Source organism: Denticeps clupeoides, chromosome 2 (genome assembly GCF_900700375.1).
Source record: "Denticeps clupeoides chromosome 2, fDenClu1.1, whole genome shotgun sequence".
Taxonomy (NCBI): Eukaryota; Metazoa; Chordata; class Actinopteri; order Clupeiformes; family Denticipitidae; genus Denticeps; species Denticeps clupeoides.
Genome location: NC_041708.1, coordinates 30,641,968 through 30,666,315, shown reverse-complemented (window position 1 = coordinate 30,666,315; position 24,348 = coordinate 30,641,968). Strand labels below are relative to the sequence as shown.

General features: G+C 43.7%; 1 protein-coding gene across 1 annotated transcript in view; it reads right to left on the bottom strand.

The window, feature by feature from the left end:
* Positions 1-24,348, bottom strand: part of LOC114784261 (dihydropyrimidine dehydrogenase [NADP(+)]-like) — a 139,217-nt gene that overhangs the window by 63,953 nt on the left and 50,916 nt on the right. The window contains exons 11-12 of the mRNA XM_028969524.1: positions 22,715-22,899; positions 18,318-18,533 (exon numbers count right to left, since the gene is read on the bottom strand). Of these exons, the coding sequence (XP_028825357.1) occupies positions 18,318-18,533; positions 22,715-22,899 (401 nt within the window). The remainder of the gene's footprint in view (positions 1-18,317; positions 18,534-22,714; positions 22,900-24,348) is intronic.

Here is a 24,348-nt window from a genome sequence, read left to right as displayed (position 1 = left end):
CTCCCTTTTGAGGGTCACTGTAGTTCACTAAAGTGGGTATGGAAAGTATTTAGATCCCCTTAAATTTTTACTCTGCACACACAGCACTCTATATTGACAAAATTGTTGACATTTTTGCATATTTATTATCAAAGAAAAACTGAAATATCACATGGTCCCAAGTATTCAGACCCTTTGCTGTGACACTCATATATTTAACTCAGGTTCTGTCCATTTCTTCTTATCGTCCTTGAGATGGTTCTATACCTTCATTTGTGTTTGATTATACGGATTGGACTTGATTAGTAAAGCCACACCGCTGTCTATATAAGACCTTACAGCTCACAATGCATGTCAGAGCAAATGAGAATCATGAGGTCAAAGGAACTGCCTCAAGAGCTCATTGTGGCAAGGCACAGATCTGGCCAAGGTTACAAAACATTTCTGCTGCACTTAAGGTTCCTATGAGCACAGTGGCCTCCATAATCCTTTAATGGTAGACATTTGGAGGTAGAACCCTCCCTAGAGCTGGCCATCTGGCCAAATTGAACTATCGGGCTCCAGAGATGCAGTCGGGAGATGCATCTCACTGCTCATCACCTGTCTAATACAGTCCCAACTGTGACGCATGGTTGTGGCATCATCATGCTGTGGGGGTCTTTGGCAGCTTTAGGGACAGGATGACTGGTTGCAATTGAGGAAAAGATTAATGTGGACAAGTATATGAATATCCTGGACTAAAAACTCCAGAGTGCGCCTTCCAGCAAGACAATTACCCTAAGCACACAACTAAAATAGTAAAGAAATGGCTTCAAAACGCCTCTGTGACTGTTCTAGATCAAAAGGGTGCTTCTACTAAATACTGAGCAAAGGGTCTGAATACTTAGGACCATGTGATATTTCAGTTGTTAATAAATCAGCAAAATGTCAAAACTGTTTTTCTGTCAACATGGGGTCCTGTGTGTACATTAATGAGAGAAAAAATGAACTTAAATGATTTTAGCAAATGGCTGCAATATATTTATATTTAAGGGGGTCTGAATACTTTCCGTACCTACTGTACAAAATGATTGTGACTGATCAGGTTTAATGAAATATGTCCATTCTGATGGCCTTAGTGTCTGCAAGGATGATTATCCACATGATTCAAACGTGCCTGAAATGTCAACTCAACACCCACGGTCAGCTTTTTCTTCTGCCATCCACATTCTATGCAATAGACCTGCTGCCTTCACTTTGTTCATTAAACGGTTTAGCTCCAATGCTGCCACATGTTCTGAACCCCTGTGATCTCCACACTCACAATCATGACTATACAGGGAGTGCAGAATTATTAGGCAAATGAGTATTTTGTCCACATCATCCTCTTCATGCATGTTGTCTTACTCCAAGCTGTATAGGCTCAGAAGCCTACTACCAATTAAGCATATTAGGTTATGTGCATCTCTGTAATGAGAAGGGTGTGGTCTAATGACATCAACACCCTATATCAGGTGTGCATAATTATTAGGCAACTTCCTTTCCTTTGGCAAAATGGGTCAAAAGAAGGACTTGACAGGCTCAGAAGTCAAGTCAAGTCAAGTCAAGTCAAGTCAACTTTATTGTCAATTCTGCCACATGTACAGGACATGCAGAGAATTGAAATTACGTTACTCTCTGACCCATAAGAATAACATTAAATACAAAAACAGTAACAGTAACGAATACAGAGTATAAATACAATTTAAAAAGAAAGGCACAATATACAATTTTAAAAACACCATGTACAAATAAGGGCACATGGTGGAGAGTGCAACATCAGGAGAGTGCAAAAACCAATAGTGCAACAGAGTTTTTAGTTTAAAGTGACGAAGTGAAAGTGAGGTAGATGGCAGACCAGAGCTGCACAGAGTGACTGGTGCATGGTCAGTTTGTGTGATTTAGAGTTCAGAAGGTTTGTGGAGCAGAAGAGGGGAGTGAGGGGAGTGGGGGCAGAGCCGGGAGGGAGTTGAGTTTCCTGACCGCCTGATGGGTGAAGCTGTCCTTCAGTCTGCTGGTCCTGGCCTGGAGACTCCGCAGTCTCCTCCCTGATGGCAGCAGGCTGAAGAAGGTTTGCATTGGGTGGGTGGGATCAGCTGCTATGCAGAGGGCTTTCTTGGTGAGGCGTGTACTGTAGATGTCTTGGAGGGAGGGGAGAGGGACACCGATGATTCTCTCAGCTGCTCTGACTGTGCGTTGGAGAGTTTTTTGACAGGACGCATTGCAGGCTCCAAACCACACAGTGATGCAGCTGGACAGGATGCTCTCGATGGTTCCTCGGTAGAATGTGTGCATGATGGGGGCTGGTGCTCTTGCTCTTCTTAGTTTGCGGAGGAAGTAAAGACGCTGCTGTGCTTTCTTGGCCAGTGCAGTGGTGTTTTTTGTCCAGGAGAGATCCTCGGTAATGTGCACACCCAGGAACTTGGTGCTGCTCACTCTCTCCACAGATGCACCGTTGATGGTCAGAGGAGCATGCTGAGTGTTTCCTCTCCTGAAGTCAACAACAATCTCTTTCGTCTTCTCCACATTCAGGGAGAGATTGTTGTCTCCGCACCACTTGGCCAGGCGGCTCACCTCGCTTCTGTAGTTAGACTCATCCCTGTTATTGATGAGTCCCACCACAGTCGTGTCATCCGCAAACTTGATGAAGAGGTTGGAGCAGTGTGACGGAGTGCAGTCGTGGGTCAGCAGAGTGAAGAGAAGGGGGCTCAGCACACATCCCTGAGGAGCCCCCGTGTTAAGGACGATGGTGCTGGATGTGCTACTGCCAACCCGTACTGCTTGTGGTCTTCCTGTGAGGAAGTCCAACAGCCAGTTACACAGTGAGGTGTTGAGCCCCAGCTGGATCAGTTTTTGTGTGAGCTGTTGTGGGATTATTGTGTTAAATGCTGAACTGAAGTCTATGAACAGCATTCGGACATATGAGTCTTTTTTGTCCAGATGTGTGAGTGCTGAGTGGAGTGCAGTGGAGATGGCATCATCGGTTGAGCGGTTGGGCCGATATGCAAACTGGAAGGGGTCCAGTGAGGGGGGGAGGGCAGACTTGATGTGCTTCATGACTAGCCGTTCAAAGCACTTCATGAGGATGGGGGTAAGTGCAATTGGACGGTAGTCATTAAAGCAGGAAGGAGATGACTTTTTTGGCACCGGAATGATTGTTGTGTCTTTGAAGCAGGTGGGGACGACAGCCTGGGAGAGTGAGATGTTAAAGATGTCTGTGAAGACATCAGTGAGTTCCACTGCACAGTCCCTCAGTACACGACCAGGAATGTTGTCAGGGCCCGGAGCTTTGCGAGCGTTGATCCTGCTGAGGGATCTCCTCACACTGTCCGGGGACAGAGTCAACACCTGGTCACCAGGAGGGGGTGTGGTCTTCTGTGCTGTGGTGCTGTTTTTCCCTTCAAAGCGAGCGAAAAAGGTGTTCAGCTCGTTCAGCAGGGAGATGGTGCTATCACAGGTCTGTGGAGGGGGCTTGTAATCCGTGATGGTTTGTATGCCCCGCCACAGGCTCCGTGTGTCTCTGCTGTCTTTGAAGCGACTAGATATTTCTCTGGAGTACTGTCTCTTTGCCTCTCTGATGCCACGGGAAAGGTTGGTCCTGGCTGTCTTCAGGCTCGCCTCGTCTCCAACTCTGAAGGCAGCGTTCCGAGCTTTCAGCAGTCTGTAGACCTCCCCTGTCATCCATGGCTTTTGGTTGGCACGGACAGTGATGGTTTTGGTGACTGTTACATCCTCAGTGCATTTGTTAATGTAGGCTGTAACAGTCTCTGTGTACTCCTGGAGGTCAATGGTGTTGTTGTAAGTGGCAGCCTGTTTGAACATATTCCAGTCTGTGGTGTTAAAGCAGTCCTGTAACACCTCTGAAGACCCTTCTGGCCACACTTTTATCTGCTTACGAACCGGTTTGTTGACTTTTACCAGCGGTCTGTAAGAGGGCATTAGCATGACAGAGATGTGATCAGAGGCGCCGAGGTGGGGGAGGGGAAAAGCTTTGTAGGCTCCTCTCTGGGTGGTGTAAACAAGGTCCAGTGTGTTATTTCCCCGTGTTGGAAAGTCAATGTGTTGCTGTATTTTTGGAAACACGCTCTTTAAGTCTGCATGATTGAAATCCCCCGCCACAATGAGAAAAGCATCAGGGTGGGCTGTTTGCTGCTCACTGATGTGCTGGTATAGTTCATGTAGTGCCTCGCTCCTGTTGTTGTTGGAGGTGGGAGGGATGTACACCGCACACAGCAGTACAGCTGTAAATTCCCTCGGTAGGTAGAACGGTCGGCACTTAATAACCATAACTTCCAGCACTGGTGAGCAGTATTTACAGACTACAACAGCATCGCGGCACCAAGCGTCACTGGTATAAACACAAAGTCCGCCACCGCGGGTCTTACCCCCCGTGACGACGACCCTGTCGGCACGATAGCATGTCAGCTGGTCGAGCTGAATGGCGCGGTCCGGGACACTGTCGCTGAGCCATGTTTCCGTGAACACAAAAACACAACAGTCCTTTACGTTCCTTTGGGATGAACGTAGTAGTCGGATGTAGTCCAGTTTGTTTTCCAATGAGCGAACGTTGGCCAGAACGATGGAAGGGATAGCAGGTTTGTGTGGGCTAGCCGCTAGCCTAGCTCGGACACCTCCGCGCTTACCCCTCTTCTGCTTCCTCTCACACCGCTTGAGGCGCCTCCATTGTGGGCGAGGTGCAGGAGTGGGGGTCGGTGATTGAGTAGGCCTCCGGAGCAGACCCAGTCCATTCAGCTCTTCAGTGTCCACAGAGTTCAACTTAAAAACTTTGTTTCTTCCGACGTCGAGCAAAAATGTTCGGCTATATGAACGCTTGAGGGCAGATAAACGCGACGAAGACGTACAAAAACACTGCGACTTACAGGACGAAAAACACGAAAACGCTGTTTGGTCGGGAGAGAGAGAAGCCGCTGCGTGTGCACGCGCCGCCAGTAAAAAATAGTGAGATATCTTGCAGAGGGATGCAGCACTCTTAAAATTGCAAAGCTTCTGAAGCGTGATCATCGAACAATCAAGCGTTTCATTCAAAATAGTCAACAGGGTCGCAAGAAGCGTGTGGAAAAACCAAGGGCAAAATAACTGCCCATGAACTGAGAAAAGTCAAGCGTGCAGCTGCCAAGATGCCACTTGTCACCAGTTTGGCCATATTTCAGAGCTGCAACATCACTGGAGTGCCCAAAAGCACAAGGTGTGCAATACTCAGAGACATGGCCAAGGTAAGAAAGGCTGAAAGACGACCACCACTGAACAAGACACACAAGCTGAAACGTCAAGACTGGGCCAAGAAATATCTCAAGACTGATTTTTCTGGTTTTATGGACAGATGAAATGAGAGTGAGTCTTGATGGGTCAGATGGATGGTCCCGTGGCTGGATTGGTAAAGGGCAGAGAGCTCCAGTCCGACTCAGACGCCAGCAAGGTGGAGGTGGAGTACTGGTTTGGGCTGGTATCATCAAAGATGAGCTTGTGGGGCCTTTTCGGGTTGAGGATGGAGTCAAGCTCAACTCCCAGTCCTACTGCCAGTTTCTGGAAGACACCTTCTTCAAGCAGTGGTACAGGAAGAAGTCTGCATCCTTCAAGAAAAACATGATTTCCATGCAGGACAATGCTCCATCACAAGCGTCCAAGTACTCCACAGCGTGGCTGGCAAGAAATGGTATAAAAGAAGAAAAACTAATGACATGGCCTCCTTGTTCACCTGATCTGAACCCCATTGAGAACCTGTGGTCCATCATCAAATGTGAGATTTACAAGGAGGGAAAACAGTACACCTCTCTGAGCAGTGTCTGGGAGGATGTGGTTGCTGCTGCACGCAATGTTGATGGTGAACAGATCAAAACACTGACAGAATCCATGGATGGCAGGCTTTTGAGTGCCCTTGCAAAGAAAGGTGGCTATATATTGGTCGCTGATTTGTTTTTGTTTTGTTTTTGAATGTCAGAAATGTATATTTGTGAATGTGGAGAAGTTATATTGGTTTCACTGGTAAAAATAAATAATTAAAATGGGTATATATTTGTTTTTTGTTAAGTTGCCTAATAATTATGGACAGTAATAGACACCTGCACACACAGATATCCCCCTAAAATAGCTAAAAATAAAAACAAACTAAAAACTACTTCCAAAAACATTCAGCTTTGATATTAATGAGTTTTTGGGTTCATTGAGAACATAGTTGTTGTTCAATAATAAAATTATTCCTCAAAAATACAACTTGCCTAATAATTCTGCACTCCCTGTAAATGTTGTGTGTTTGAACTGGCCAAAAATATATCAGTCAGATCTATACTTTACATGTGTCATTGACCATAGCCTCACACCTCCAAGGTTGTGAATTTGAATCCAGGCTTGAGCCGCCTGTGTGTAGAGATTGCATGCTCTCCCCATGTTGGTGCATGTGTACCCCCGGGTTCTCTGGTTTCCACCTGCTTTCCAAAGTCATGTGGACTGGCGACTCTAACCGGTCCATAGCTGAGAATGAATGGTGTGTAGGTGTGTGTATGCCCTTTGGGAATCACCATGCTAGTAGTGTAATGCACCTTAATCTGGTCTGCATGTTTACTATATTTTGCTAATTCTGCACAGTTTTTTGTAAATGTTTGGTAAACATCGTACATTAATGAGTTCATAAATGTGTGCCTACACTGAGGGTCCGTCCCTCAAGCAGAGTGTCAGAGATGAAAGAATCCATGACAACGTGTACGGACGCTGTTCTAGTGGCCTTCCGAGACACAGCGGAGTAAAAGGCAGCTCACGTCTAAGTCAAACAAAACTACAGCACCAGTATTGACCGAACATACAGCAGTGCAATAATTGCTTATTGTGCGTGTTGACACTTAAAAACATAATTAGCACCTCTCCCCGTTCAGTAAAAAGGTCATGTTCTCTCTCTCTCTCTCCTCGACTGCATTTAAATGACAAACGCCATCAGACGATCCGAAAATAGCACATTGATTTCTAAAGAAAGGGAAGGCTGACTGTGGGGGGCAGCGTGTGCCAGAACTGTAGGCCACGCCCGCAGGTGATGCATTATTTAACACCCAGCCCCTCAATGAAAGCAGTGCAGTCCCTCATAGTCACAAGATGATGGTTAATCTGGATGTTCTTCAGTACGGTAGAACCGCTTCATGCTGTTAGATTATTTTTTCCCCCTGACTGTCAGGAAGGTGGACATACACACACAGGGTGTTATATAGTGTGTTATAACACATCGATAAAAGTACGCACTTTGAGTCCATTCGACTGTACGCCACACCACGAGAATGTTGGTGAGTCGACGCAAAATAGAAGCCATAATTACTCCAAGTAGCCCCAAGTCAGGGCATTAATCATGATAAGCAGTCATGACAGAAAAATCAAAGCCGGCTGCCTGGACCTCCCTCAGCGCTGGGGTCATCCAACATGCCACAACTCGACAAGTAAATAAATAAATACGAATTTAAAAAAAGAAAAATGAAAAAGAGTAAAAATGGTGAAGCTGCACTTTCTGCAGATTTGTGGGAATCATTCATCTTCGTCCTCCCAAAATGCAGCTCTACCACTCCAAAAGCCATCATTTAATCCTGCCGTTTTCTCCGCTCATCACGATGAAGTGTCTCCACTCGAAGAAGAGGTTCCGCAGGGCCCCGTGATAAGCACCAGCATGCCTGTATGGCAAATGGCCGCCATTTCAATGCACACAAATCAACGTAACGTTCCATTATGGCTCATTTGAAAAGACATGATCATTAAAAATAACCAGTTGCTAAACATCAAACATTCCACCTTGCACTATTATCATTATGATTATTCATAGAACCTAAATATTGTAATGTTGAGCCAGTGTGAACCTACGTAACAAATAAAGTTGAAATGAACCGAACAGCTTTTAATTAGTCGCTGCTGGACAAAGCCTGAGGTTCCTTGTTGCTCATAGTCCAGAGAACTTCCACAAACATCAGAGGTAATTACACATCAACTAGCCAACTGCTCCGAGTGTGTGTGCACAAGAGAGGCAGAATTATCCTCGTTGACGTCTATGAAGATTTCTGACAGAGATCGCCTCACCCGCTCTAATCCCCTCTCAATAGCTGTCACTTAAGAACCCAACAACGTGAAAACCCTGACAAGATCTATGCAATACATCTGCACTCAAAGCCTTGATAAACCATGTGACAACTCTCTCCGGCTCAGCGAGAGGGGTCTGTAACACAATGAGAGTGAAAGTCCTTTAATTCCCGAATCTGAGAAGAATCGCTTATAGAGTTCCCTGTATCTGGCAGGCCTTGAGGTCTTCATTGTCAGGTTCAACAAGAGGAACAGCCAGGCTGTAGGCAGCCACTTCTCAGAGTAATGACTGAAGCTGCAATAATAAAGGAAACCTTCACAGTTTGATTTGTTTTGTGATAAAAATTGTATACAGTTACCCCCCCCCCCCCAAAAAAAAATGGGCATAATAATCACTCAGTGACCTTGCATTCTTCATAGAGGGTGCCTTCGTTTTTGTGTGCTCCTTTCATATATACACATACAGTAATATTCATTTATATAAATATATGTCTTACACCTTAAACATACACCTAATCAGGAAGACTTATTTATTTTCATTGAACTCTGGGACATCTGAATAAAAACAGAATAGAAATTAGCATGGATTTATTATAACCATATCCAATCGCATTGTGTTATGTTGCTCACTCTCTTCTTGTAAAAACAATTCCTGACAAATTGTTCAAAATTTCCAGGCACCAAGAAGCCAAATTGTCCACCATTCATGAGCCTTCTCTTTAGTTTCTCTGAAACGCTTCAGCAACAGGCAACTGCCATTGTCCTTCCACATTCAGCATACGACTTTTCGCATTAAAATTTACCATCGACACATTTCTTCACACAAATTCGACAGATGGCTTATTTCAAGTCATTAGATTCTCCTTTCTCATTTGGCTTGAACCAAAAATGTGCACACAGTGGTTCTGTGGTTTCTCATGATTCTCCAGCACAAAGAAAACATGGTACAGTCAAAAAGTACGAAATAATGTTGAAAAAACACAGTCCCAAAGAGTCTCTTCAGACCTTTAATAAGACTTGGAGGCCTTTTTTCAACTACTATGACGCTACAAGAACCCCTTGATAAACCATATTCATAAATATTCCATAAGTTTTTGTTGTTTACATTTTTTATATTTATTAATTAATGTATTGTTATTTTTGTTTTGTCACTGTAGATGATTCGTTTATTCAGTAAATAATTTTTATTTTTTACTGAAAAGTAATACTGTTATTTTCTCTCTGTTGTTGGGATATGTATTAAAGTAACTGTGCAGACCTGCTAAACCGTGCATTTTGTTTAATTTAATTTGAAAATCAATACTTTGAAAAAACACAGCCCGGTTTACACTGCAAACCAGTAATGGTGAACTTTGCTAGTTACTGTGGCCTGTGAAGGTTGGGGCAGAACACTGCTGAGGAACCCAGCCCACTGACTACCACATTTGCAGAATATGCAGTTTCAGTGGTGGTTCTTAACACTGTGCAGTTCATACAAATATCTATGGTCTTTTTTAACAGATCATACACACTACAAGGTGGATTAAAATTTTTCATTTTTCACAACATGGCCCCTGGAAAAGGAGACGCTTGTAAGAGTTTCAAGACGTGACAGTAATCCTAAACAAGGTGTAAGATGGCCAGGGCCAGAAAGAGACTTAATAAATTAATGTCAAAGCAAAGGATATTAACCCCCCCATGATAAATGAAGAGGGATATTGTCTGTCAGTGTGGTCATTAGTCCTTTTCACCATTTACTTTCCCTCAACAGAGGAAAAAGGGCTCCTTATTATCCGGGTGGTGCAGCCGAAAAATGGCACGAATAGAACTGGCCACCTCCAGAAAAACCACACGATGTGTCGCCAGAAACTTTCATAATTAAAGCAAAGCTGAGACATTTAGATACAGATGACAAAGTAAAAAAACGTGAATAATGAATTTCAGGAATTACTTTTGAGGATTTCGCTGACATGGTTTGAATTGTCTTGAAGGTTTAAGTGCAGATCAATACAAAGTGACTGTGAGTGATCGCCTCTCTTCGATGGTGAAATATTTTTTACCCAAATCGGTATGGTGTCTTCCAGGATAATGAAAACATCCCATTCACAGAACACAGAAATTACATAGTAGTATGAACAAGGAGATTTCGGCACAATGTCTCCAAACAGAACATGCCGGCATGACCGATTATCTTGGGGAAGAATGGTGTCCAGTCCTCCAAAAGAGTAAAAACAAAAAAAACATAGGATCATTTAAGATTCTGGAGTCCCACAGCACCTTACTGACTCACTGTATGATGTATTTCCTTTCATTGGTGAGTAGTCTAGATATGAACCTCACTCCAGAACTAGAGCAAAAGGCTGTACTTTTAAGATATGGCAGCATCAAAAATGAGGCTACAATTACTCTTTTGGACTCCTGACAGTATCCGTGTAAGAAATCCACTTTCTGGTGCCAATTAGAGGTAAGTGAGTCTATGTAGACTCACGCATGACCAAAAAAATGTTTTTTTTTTTCAACTTATAAGATTGCACAATGCCAATTCTATGTTCCACTGCTTCAGACACAACGTCCAAGGTCTTTGCACCGCACACCTCGCCTTCATTTATTTTTCTTTTAATAATAAACCACTCACCAGCTCGCGATCTGAGACATGGCGCAACAGCAGGTAATATCTCCCAGCCCAACCCCTGTGAGCACCCCGCGAGTCGAAGGAGATGAAGGCAGGAGGGGTTTCCATCAAATTAGGATCTCTGAGTTATGTCTCCACTGACCTCTCAGCCATGCAAAGAGGCAGCCACCGTAGCTTTGATCTCCCAATTAACGGGGGGGTATTTACAAAAGCGTCAATTTGCAACTGGAGCTAATGAGCCCGGAGTATTTAGCGCCTTTTATTTGTTTGCTTGTTTACTTACACAGTATGTTTCATACAGTTAAATGCGTACTACTTCACTGTGACTCATGTTACATATTTATGGATCATTTCAGTAAATTACATATAAATATAAATAAATAGTAATCATATAAATATAAATAACATATATCATAACATATAAATATACATAAATAATAATCATAAAACTATAATGAATTAAATAATTACAATAAATATGTGAATAAATGAACATAATAAAGTGTGGGGAATTTTGGTTTTAAAATATATCCCCTTATTCAGATGTATTCATGTAGATAATGATGTTTATCTGTGTCTTCTGTTATCTGCATGTCTGTCTCCTTTAGGCTGCCTTGGTGGGAGGAGTTACACGCCTACTGGCTATACCTAGTGTGGGCTGATTGGCCACCACAACATATTTATTATTACTATTATTATTGTTTTTTAAGGAGACCACTGCTAAAAGGTCTGCTAGAGATCTCGCCCTGTGTTTTGCTTTGTTCCCCCGCCTTTTGGTTGACCACCGGCCACTAATTATTGTACAGATACCTGCTTAGTCAGTACAAAATATTTCTACTCAAGATTTAATCTTTCATCAAAACAGTTCTGTAATTTGTGAAATCAAATTATTATTTTTGTCAATACAATTGAGATCACAATCCTCAACAGAGACAATATTTAATGTTTAATTCATAAATGTGATAATTTCAAGGTAATAGCCTTATAAATTAAATCCGCCTGCGGGTCCCGACACCCATACCATACAATACAATAAATTTTATTAATGCAGTAACTACATGGAATAAAGCCAGGTTCTTACAGCATTCATAAAATTAAGTGAATAATAAATATGCCCCTTTGACACTTTGGTGCAGATTCCATGGGGTTTAAGGGTTGGGCTGTTTTTTTGGGATGTTTTCAGATTTGTTGAACGTTTATTTGACTCTCATCATGGTCTTTAAACCTCATTGGTTCCTCTTCATGTCAGATGATTCACTCTCAACTGCCCCAAAATACTGTTTCACCGCTTCAACTCGGTAGACGTCCTCTCTCACAGCGGAATGTACACGCTTATTCCGGATTCAGATTGAAATTACATTTTTATCTGATTAATCACGGGTCTGTGCCAACCTCACAATCTCAGTTCCAGCAGTAGAGTGAAGAGGTGATTCCGCGGCGCGTTAATCACCCAGGAAAGCCGAGTGTGTGCCTCCTAACTTCAACCTCTTCCCGCATCGATTCCGCTGAGATTACTTTCTCTCGCTACCACCTCATTGACTTGGTGAGCAGAACAGTGAACGGCTGAACGGTGACTGCGCTGCTATCTTCCTTCTGATGGGCTGACAGGGGCTCGCTGTCTCACGTCTACGGTCCCAGGTAGCTACTGTATAAAAAAAAAAAACATCTTAAAAGACGCTGGGCTGTATTTCCCTAGTGCTAAATAGAACGCAGGGCATGGGTGTGGTAGCGTGCGTGGTCCTGAGACGACTATAATAGACATATCCCACCTTGAGAGTATTAAGAATGAAGAGAACTGGGAGAAATGAAGAAGAAAGGGAGGAGCCGTGATGCTGTGCTACACCTGTGATGTATTGACAGGAGGGAAATCGCTTCCAATCTAGAAATTGGAAGCAAGGCCTGTCAATCATGCTCACATGCTTCTCTGTCCATTTACAAAAACCTTGTTTAAAAAAAAGATCATCTTCTGGGCCTCAGATATACAGTACAGGTCACACCTTCTCATTCAATGTGTTTTCATTATTTGACCATTTACATTGGTAGATTCTCACTGAAGGCATCAGAACTATGAATGAACACATGTGGAGTTATGTACTTAACAAAAAGTGGAGACCTGGCCTCCACAGTCACCGGACCTGAACCCAATCCAGATGGTTTGGGGTGAGCTGGACCGTAGAGTGAAGGTAAAGGGGCCAACAAGTGCTAAACACCTCTGGGAACTCCTTCAAGACTGTTGGAAGAGCATTTCAGGTGACGACCTCTTGAAGCTCATCGAGAGAATGCCAAGAGTGTTCAAAGCAGAAATCAGAGCAAAGAATATAAAACTTGTTTTCAGTTATTTCACCTTTTTTGTTAAGTACATAACTCCACATGCGTTCATTCATAGTTTTGAGGCCTTCAGTGAGAATCTACCAACGTAAATGAAAATAAAGAAAACACATTGAATGAAAGGTGTGTTCAAACTTTTCGCCTGTACTGTAATTACATGACAATAAACAGGGGCTGGGAGGCCAGTTAGTTCCTGCACTGCAAAAACACAAGCTTTGACTATTTAATGGCTCTTTCTTTTTCAGACTATTTTCACATTGCAGAAAAATCAAAGATTCAAAAGTGCGAAGCAACAGACGTCAGGTTCTAGTGGCAGGGGGACTGGGGTCCCCATTCTGCACATCCTCCACAGCGCTGGGAAAACTCTTATTTCGACGATCCGTAAGGCAGCGCAACTGGAAGGGACCGCCCTGCACTGTTCGGAACGGAATTTGTTAGTTTGATACGCGAACCTTATCAAAAACAGTGGGGGCAACCGAAAAAAAAAAAAAAAAACACCTCCCTCCAACTCCCAATTAATCACCGATGTGCCGGCGCTTGAAGGTGACAGGGTGTTGAGAAGCGCCTGACTATTCGAGTGATAACAGGTAGAGAGGCGGGCCGGAGGGAGCCCCGAGCATCCTGGGAAATGATGAGCTGCTTATTCAGACCCCTGTTCAGGCTGCTGGCTCCTGTCACCACACTGCTGGGCACAAGAGTGGAAGGGCCGCACGCCCCCCCACCACACACACACACACACAAGACAAGCGCTGCTGTTTGCCACACATCTCGCTTCTGTCACTCTTGGCCCCTTCCGTTCGCCGGTGTCATGTTAGCCGCCAGTCACTGCCAGTGTGTGCCAATTACACAACCTGCTATTCGGGCACCGCGGTTTCAACCAAAGGGGGAGAGAGAGAGAGAGAGAGAGAGAGAGAGAGAGAGAGACACACACACTTGCACAAGACTGCTGTGCAAGCTTACCCTAATTAACCATCAGCTTAATTAGACAATTTACTGTGTAATTAGCAGACAATTAGTCAACACCTCTCAGATCTTGGTGACTGCTTTGACAGGCCTGCCCTTTTCTCTCTCTCTTCATTTTTTGCTGGGCTGGCACGAGAGTCACAGCCGCCACCTATGCAGATTCTCCCGCCGTCGCCTTCATGTGCGACCGGCATCGCAGAAGTGACGGAGGAGGTCTGGCGGCAGAAGCATTCACTGAGCAGAAGGTGTGTTGTGAGGATGACATCTTTTAGACCCACTGTAGGCCTAATCATTTACTTCTCTTCTGCGTTATTGAAGAGAAGAGAACGGGTGCAACGATGAAAGGGGTGGGCGCGAGTCAATTAATGACACATTTGTACAATCCATACATGAGTAAGTTATGTGGGAGAAATAATAATAACGTAAAATGTTCGGCTCGAGTTTGACGGCTGGTGTGTTTGGTGACAGGGCAGCGGTGGTGACAGCTGCGGTCTCAATAGAAACCGGAGCGGAACTGGAGGCTGGGGATGGGTTACAAATAAAGGCTCACGTCAACGTTCACGTCAATGTCCATACGTGAACGCGTGTCCGCTTTTGTGTGTTTTGGTGAGGGACAGAAAGTTGTGGGTAAAGATGTCGGTGTGTGTGTGTGTGTGTGTGTGTGTGTGTATATACACTGTAAGGTTTATTAGGGGGAAACCTGCTGTGGCCACACACAGCCCTCAGACTCTGTCAATCTCCGCCCTTTGCTGTGTCACACTGAACCGGGTTGATGAAACGCCGCTGTCACTTTGCTGCGTTCACAGTCAATAAGGATGTGACTGCTTCCCACAATTCACTGCAACTCATAATGAAATAGAGAGGAGCCTGGGCCCAGTGCATGCTGGGTAATGCTGGCACTTTCCACAATGTGTCAAAAACATGACTTTATCATTCGTTCAGACAATTGCACTCACTTTTAAAATTTGCGCGCTTTGAATTCATCTGAATTTTGAGCAACAGCAACCTTTACATTAATAATTGCCAATAGTAAACAAATTAATGTGGCGTAATGTAATGTAAATGACTTGATAAATCACCCACAAGTTTTATGGTAAGTTGCTTGGTGTCAACTTTGATACAGGACATCGGCATGTTGATAATGAATCATCCACAGGACAAAACAATAAAAAAATCACAATATTTTGTTGTATTGACTGTTTATTAGTGATTCTTTGACAACACTGCAAGAAATTGTGACCTCTGACCTCCCAGTGATGCCTATGCTATGTTCTGAACAGGCCATGGATGGCTCTTGATATGGAACAAGGCTAAGCAGATGTTGGAAGAAGCGACTTGCGTCACATCTTTCCGTGTTACTATGGAGATCTGTTCAAGTCTCATTTATCCACCTTTCTGGGTTACTGTGTGTGTGTGTGTGTGGTCTGCTTTTGTTTTAATTACATTTGAAATGTACAGATGTGTATGTCACCAAACCACATCTCTCTTCATTACAGTCGGAGAGCTTGTGTTAAAAAAAAAAAAAAAAAGGTTCCAATTCGCTCTCGCAACTTTTCCCCTCCTACGAGATTCTGCACAGTGACAGGTTCAAGAGCGCAACTTTAAAAACTTTATTTCCCAATGTTTGCCAAAGGAAAAAACAGACAATAATGCAACACATTCCACATCCAGGTCCTGCAGGGTCACCGTATGCTAGAGGGTAGCGCAACTCCAACAAAGGGCGAGGCATAGCAGCACACAGCCCCGGCTTCCCAGAAATGGGGTCTGCGGGGTCATCGCCGACCCATGCAGGTCACAGCCAATTACAGGTGTGATTTAGTCAGATTTGACCAGCGGACGGGTTAATTGGACCAAGTTCCCGTCCTCCGCCGCCGCAGCCGGGGTCTTTGCGTTCTGTAATTAGTCACGCATCACCATGCATCAATCGGATATCTCGCTGTCCCGTGACGGGTGTGAAGCCATCAAGAAAGACGAGAAGGGGGGGAAAAAAAAAAAAAAAAGATGAGGATAAAGGTGGGTGCCGTTCTCCGTGGAAAACAGCGAGAGCAGGAGCCGGGGCGCCAGATCAGACACGAGACCCTCTCTCTACTCTCAACTTACTTCTCCCTTCGTAACCGGGGGGTCTCAAACACAGATCACAACCGGGGGAGGGCACAAACGGCACTGTCTTTCTTCCCTTTCCCCCCCCCCCCCCCCCCCTCCCCTCCCCTCCCGCTCTCGCACTCCTCCTTGACGAAATCCAGTTCATTAATTCTAATTAATGGTCGCCCAGCTCGCGGTGCTCCTGCTTTGTTATGCGCCCCTCTGTCGGCGCCGGCGAGCTAATTAGCGATTCGCCGCACGACTGTCCTCAGATGAGACCCCAGAAGCGTGAAGACCCTCATATCCATTGACAAGCCACCGAGCATCTCAAACACTATCAATACCTCAGCCTGGTAATGTTTTGATAGGACAGCCAAAGCAAAAAAAAACAAAAAAAAACAGGATATTAAAAAAAAAAAAAAAAAAAATCCCCTCGTGTTTAAGAGGAACGATAGCACCCTGCTGCCGACTCATTCATATTGACATTAAGAACTTCTTTATCTCACTCCCCCAAGAAAGCCCCTTTACAATCTTCCCCCGTGAGCACACAATAAAGAATAATATGATTTCAGTTTACCCAGATATCAGCTGGTATTTCTGCGTGCGGCGACAGCCAATGGCTGCAACATTATATTAGGCCCCGATCTGGCATCTACAAATGTCAAGAGTAAAGCGTGACGTTACGGGGTTTTTTTGTTTCGGTTTTTTTTTACACCATGGAAAGAAGTTCACATAAGCATATTTGAGGTCTGGGTAGGCATAATATTTGCCCCGTCAATCTTAATGCTCCGCCCGAGAGTGAGGCATGCTGGGAACGGGGATAATGCAATCTCCAGCAGATGTCCAGGCCCCCGCCGCTTCCGCCGGCTTCATGTTGAACTCCCCCGGTAAAGCCGGCATTTGGGCAAATCATTCATATTCAAGAGCGGCCGTAATATTTCACACAGTACTGTAATATCGGCCCTCAAAAACAAAACGACAGATTAAAAAAACTAAACACGTTCAGTTTTACAGAATAACAAGGGGGCAGAGACGGACATGGAAAAGTGATGTGGCGGGACGCCGACTCTTAATTCATTGTGAGAAATTAGCTACTTGGAGAGGAGGCTGCTAGGAGATCGAGACAAACAAGCCATCCGATCCATGATTTCTGAATTCCCTACAGCGGCGAGTGTGTGAACTCTCTCTCTCGTGATCTCTCTCTCTCTCTCTCTCTCTCTCTCTCTCTGGTGTACATGTCATCGTTCAGGGGATCATTTTCCTCTTATCCTCCCATTTTTTGTCTTTTATTATTAACATTCACTTCTAGCTTCAGTAATTGAAGAATAGCTGCCAGCACAGAGCAAACATATGTCGCTAATTAATATTCATCATCAACTGGGATAAGAACAGAAGGGAGGAGAAAAAAAAACGTGTTTGTGACTTCCATACAACTGCAAATATTTAATTTCCAGTCTGTGGCAAGGAAGTGGTTTCACTTGGTAACAACACACATGTAGCGTGGTAAACACACTGAAGCTGATACGCAGTCAGAAACAAGAATTACTGTCAAAAGGACCCATGCTTTACACAGCCATATAGCGCAGAGCCTTTATTTCAATGATGTTGTAATAAAATCACTAAAACTGGCAACGTCACAACTAGAGTTCAGAATATCTTCACTTGTTTCACGATTTCATTAGTTTCAATGTTCCTGATATTTCAGGAGTTTTTGAACTAATTGAAGAAAAAATATAGAAAAATATACAGCAGGTTAAACTCACAAGGTATATTTACACTTATGCACACCTGAGATACAGCGTGTAAATGTCACTCAAAGCTCCCATGAATAACTTTTATAGAGAATAGATGTGTACTTTTTTCCTTAGAATAAAAACAAGCATGTCTTTTTTTCTTTCTATTCATAGTCATAATCTCATTCTTTCACAACCTTGTGTAGCATAAAAATGTATTTTTCTTCAGAGCTTCTCAATATTTCAAGACCTCCTAACTACCCACTTCACTATAAGCAAAAGATTGCTAATATGTGAAATACACATTTTTGGTAGTATTCTTCCATGGGTCCACTTGATTGCTGTGACCTGCATTAGGCCATGTGGAAAAGTCTCTTTTGAAAAGAGGCTTGCTAAAAGGAGCTCACCACATAAGCGTTCCCGGAGAGGTCAGGAACAGACGAGTGCGGCGTCCTTCTGAGAAAATGGCCTATCGAGACATGCTGAAAAGTACACCATTCTGTGGAGTGGGTCTTGTTTAGAGAGAGTCAAAAGCATACCTTGTCCAGAGAAAACGTCTTGGTCAGGGCAAAACCCCAGCCCTCTTCGAAGGCCCGGCGGATCATGCTGGCGCTGGTGGTCGGGGGGGCGCTGGCCAGGCCAAAGGGGTTTGGGAAGCGGATGCCGGCCATATCCACACTGATGTCCACCATGTCTATGGCCGTGTAGAACAGAGGGAGCTCGGGCTCGCTGCTGACCACGTGGCCGTGGAGAGCCTGTGGGGGTCATTTTAACACCTTTAGTGGACTGACATTCACATTGCATGCTTGAAAAAGGATCACAAGTTGTTTCCAATAATTGCTGGAAAGGATGCAGTGAATCTATGCTGCAGTGATAAAGACAGGTGGTGGTTATTTGGATGAAACACTTTACACTTACAGTGTACAGTAATGCTTTATGATCCCTCCATTACAGCTTTACCACTACATAAGATGGGTTATACAGTAATGCTTTGTGAGTTTTCTATATTTAGAAACACACTTTTGCCACACACAGATATTTAATATTGAATCACTACATCAATTTGATCAAGTATAATATTTATTGTCTCTTTACTTACTTACACTGCTATGAAAAGCGCGCAAGGAGCAGTGTATGGGGACGGTACCTTGCTCAACATCTATAGAACCATGGCAATTTGGGATCTGAACCCGCAACCCTTCAGTTAGGAGTTCGCTTCCTTACCCACTACGCCACCACTGTCCATCCACTTTGCTTTGATGATTTTCTGATTATGTTTTGGGTCATATTTATAGGAACTTTCAAACACAAATATATATATATATACACCACTATTACACTTTAAAACCAGTCACTTGAATTTGTTTGAATTATTTCTGAGGTTTTCCTGTAATAAAATCTTTGCCAGAGCAGCATATCAATTATTCTTCATTAAATCAGAGGGTAGCCAAATCATTCTTACTGTAATATTGATTTTGCTACAGTAAAGCAAAGGAAATATGTAAATAAATGTAAATCAAGATTAAATAGTTATTATTTATACCAGTGCTGTATAACCACTGTAATTATATATTTATATCATTTTTTCACGGTGGTAGTAGCCTAGCGGGTAACACACTCGCCTATGAACCAGAAGACCCAGATTCAAACCCCACTTACTACCATTGTGTCCCTGAGAAAGACACTTAACCCTAAGATGCTCCAGATAAGGGTGTCTGATAAATACTGTAAATGTTAATATATATTTACAGTGAAGACCCATTTATGTATTTCATTTGGGAGTGGTGCTGTGCCACCTTAGGGAAGGTGTGAAGATGAAGATTAACCCTTGTTGTTTGTTTTATGGAAACATTTATGGCATTCAGAAACTGTCTAATTCTGCAAATTTTTCTGTATTCTTTCTCATCATGTTGAATGTTCCCATCAGGAAGCCCTGCCATGGTGCTGCTACATAGGTGAGCGGATGTCATTCGGGGGTAAATGTTATCGTATCACATCGCGCTATCAACACGCTGTACTGTAAACACACTTGTGATTAGCGTGCCGATTTATTTATTTTTTATTAATTTCTCCTGACGGCGGCGGGAAAAATGCCCTGATGCTACTGAGCAAATTCTGAAGAGCTCTAAATTCGCTGGTGAACGGTGATCTATCGTAACGTGACACAAACATGTACCGTCAAATTACAGAGGCTGAAAGATAACCACGTGGCCAGAAAACTCCAGAACGTTAAAAAAAAACGTTAACACTTCACCTCCATTACAGCTTTACCACTGTATAAGATGGGTTATACAGCACTGGTATAAATAATGACTATTCAATCTTGATTGGGCTCCAGTCATGTCCTTAATCACAGTTCTGAATTCATGTGCGAGCCATAGGCCAGCACCGTAATCAATGTAACCATGGTAACAGCCAATTTTACTTTACCACTGTCAACAAATAAAAGATGAGACTGCAGTCTAAAGTAAGATAATCTACTGTGAGGGGTCTCTTAAAGACATTCTAACAATTTATTTGCCTTTCCTTCAATGTCGTAACACACATCTAACATCTATAAAACAAGCAATATGAATCTTTCAATAAGCATTTTCCTGCCAACAAATTGAATAGATAAATATGACATCAGCAGCAAATTAACACTTTCAGAAACCAGGAGCCAGTTTTTCCCAAAGATGTGCGTGTTCACCTCGCATGACCCCCGCACACTTCTGATATAAATCTGTTGACCTTCCCACAAATTGTTCAATTCATTTCCTCTTCCCAAGTCCATTACTGTAAAAAAAACAGCAAAGTAATCCGCTGTCCTTCCATTCTCGCTACAAGTGGCAATTTAATCTGCAAATAAACACTTATCTCTGCCTTCCACTGACCACGACTTCATTCCCACAATTAACCCCCGAATGAACCGCTGGCCAGCAGACAAGTGCTGCACTTTACTGAGCGATTTCAGGAGACGAGGGGCCGGCTATGGGGTCAGGGACCCTGAGAGGATGAGCCAGGGAGATGGGCGTCAGCTACCCCCTCCAGGCCTGAGATTACTAACGGAGCGACATTAAGCTGTCCCCTCAGCGTCTTAATATCAGCCAGGAGGCCAACCTTGCCGCATTTGCATTGCATTTAAAAGTCACTGACTCACGTTTAACATCATAAATATCAGGAGTAATGGGAGACCCCTGGCCAGCGGCTTCAGAAACAGGGCTGAGACGAAAAGAGACGATTAATATTACAGCAGAGGCTCCCCCTTGCATGTCCCGGGGTGACATAAGAGTGACAGATAACAGCAAAAAAACAGACAACTTCTACAGGATCAGCCTTCAGCTTGGAGATGGTGCTGGTATGGCACAGGCTCATGGTGGAAGATCTGTCTCTCGGGGATTCAAAAGGGGCTTCGCTCAGTCAGATATTCACTCTATAATGGCCAGTCAGAAGATTTGATCAAAAGCAAAAGCTTGCTTTAATGTCATGAACAGTAACCATAAAATAGGTTCACTTAGGTTTACTTCTCGTAATTGTGGGTCTCCCTGTACCTACCGAGGTGCCACTGAGCAAAGCGCCGTCCCCACTCACTGCTGCCCGTGCGCCTGTCATGGCTGCCCACTGCTCACCAAATGCAGAGGACACATTTCCTTGTGTGCACCGCGTGCTCCGCTGCAGTGTATCACAATGACAATCACTTCACTTCACCTGTGTTGTAGGTGGTGGTTCCAATGCACAGTTTGTGTTCGACCCCCATCACTTCATCAGTGATCAGTTTTTCACACCAGGATGGATTTTGCCAGGAGTTACACTGACGTGGTAGTAGCATAGGTGGTAGTAGCCTAGTGGGTAACACACTCGCCTATGAACCAGAAGACCCAGGTTCAAATCCCACTTACTACCATTGCGTCCCTGAGCAAGACACTTAACCCTAAGTTGATCCAGGGGGACTGTCCCTGTAACTACTGATTGTAAGTCGCTCTGGATAAGGGCATCTGATAAATGCTGTAAATGTAAATGACATGCAATGCTGCAACCTTAACCACGCCTACCAACACTGCTGTTTTGAGAATGGCCCCATACCTACATAATATCTGGTCAGCAGTGGTCCTCTGGTCTGAAACAGACCACTGATGAATGAGGTAGTGGGCGGCTGACGGTGCAGAGCAGCAGATGGGCAACAGCCTGTAAGAGTGCATGCTTTTATAAGCTGGATGCACCAAAAGGTAGCCATGCGCAGCAAAAACAGGGGAGATGTTACTAATAAACAGACCATAAACCGATAAAAGTAAAAATAAACAAACAAAGAAATAACTTTATTTAACAACTTGATCATTTGATGCTCTGTACAGCAATATTAAACTGTATGTTTGGCTGCAGAGGTATTAAGAGTGTTGTTGGGAGTTGCAGTCTCTCTTTATTGCGGGTTACGCAGCAGCACACAACGTTGGTCGCTGCACTCGGCGCAGTGCCATGATTACTAATAAGCGGCCTTATGTTGGAGAGCGTTTTGTATTGACGCAATATTAAAATAAAAACATCCATGGCAGAGACGTTACACATGCAAAGCTTTCATCTTCATAATTAATCAGCTCTTCAAATCCTGCCTCTTCCGCTGGGTTTTGGAGTCCTAACACAGGACTTAATTCTAAACATCTGCTGGAGTCTCAACAGCACAAAAGCATCGCCAGGTTGGTGAGCGAGTGAATGCGTCCCTGTGAGTGTGGTGTGTGACAATAAGAAGTAGTGTAGAACAGGGGAAGAGGTGACGAAAGGAGAGAACACCTGAAAAACACGGAGATCTGTGTATATACGTCTGATTGATAAATGGATGGGTTTTAAGCACGTTAAGAAAAAAATGACTATTCACACCACACCTGGCAGCGCTGAACCCCCGGCCTTGGAGAAGGCTATGGGATGTGCAGAATGCCACACAGCTGATGCAGAAAACACACACCTGCACGTATTTGTGGATGTGCCAGGACGCCTGCTTGCCGTCGTTGACCGACTCCACCGTGGTGTTGGCCAATCCAGCCACGTCCCCTCCGGCGAACACCCATGGCTCGCTGGTCTGCATGGTGTCCGGGTTGATGTCGGGGAGACCCCATCTGTTTAACCTGATGGGAGCCATGGCCTCTTTCACTGCAAAGAGAGAAGAGAGGGTTAAAAAGAGAGTGAAAAAGAAAAAGTGAAAAGAGAACAGAGAGAGAGAGAGAGAGAGAGAGCAAAGGGGGGCACCTGATAGACTGGAAACCATAGCGAGAGCAATATGAAGTATCTGACAAGACAAATGACAAAGAGGTGGGATTTTTTTTTCCCCGCCTCTCTCTCCCGGCTGGGTTAATGTAACATCTCCTGGTGCATTTCATTCACTGTTAGCGCCATCAGCCGCCAGATACTCCGTCAAACTGATCTACATTAGAAAATGTCCTCCCTCCCCTCTGTATATCCACACTATTCATCTTAGCGAGGCTGCGTGCCACAGCACCGGCGATGGCCTACATCTATCAGCCGGGGACATTTTTAAATACAGACCTATACGAGTTTGTGGGGGAGATTGATCGCTCTCTATTAGAATTACCGGCAAAAACTTCACCTTTTTCGGTCCACCTCGACTGGAGAAGGTTTTATTTGACGCCGACTGGTTGGCTGCACAATGAAATCTACAAATGACGGAGGAAACATGCAGGGCCGCCTCATTTGTCATGTGTGCATTCATACACATTCAGCCTTCATATAAGAATGCTGAGACCAGCTACTGAGGAATACTGCATTAACAATCAAAATAAACAGTAAACACCATATAGGCCCAAATACAACAAACCCCCATTTTTCAAGACTAATTAAAACATTTGTAACATAGTTCAGAGCACAGTGTACAAGATGCAATTAAACTCTGCAAAATTTGACAAAATATCCCATTTGCCGCCATTTATTGGTAAATAGATACCTAAATGTCTAGAATATTTCAGAGGTTCAAGACTCAGGGTCAGGGTTTAGGGTCACTGAGAAATTCCATTGAATAAACCTGAAAAATTTCAAATAATTAAATATAAACTATTACCAAATATTACCATTATTCAATTATTCATTGACAAAGTTTGAAATATCGATGTAGTTAAACCCACATTTGCTGTTGTACAAGACACTCAACTAGTTTGAAGAAGGCCTATTTCATTGCTTCTTCAATCAGTGCAACTGGTTTCACATGTACGAGGATCACTACAAAAGGCTTGTCTAATAATGAATGAAGCTTTTAAAGTAACAGGCATTTATTAGTGAACAGCATTCCATTGGAACTCTTGCTGATAATGGGCCTCTCTACATTTATGCAGACACTCCATTCGTTGACAGCTACCATAGTCCTTTATGGTAGCAATCATACATTTTGATGTGATTTTAATGGGCAAAAAAAAAGAGGACATTTTTAAATGACCCTAAACTCTGCAAAGGTAGTATTTTTTGAGGGGGAAAATAGTTGCATATTTGGTTGTATTTGTTAACGTAAAAAAGGAGTAGCGGAACTCCATTGTTCTTAGCAGTAGTCACAAAAATTCTATTCAGTCCACATCACACATCAGCGGCAGTTCC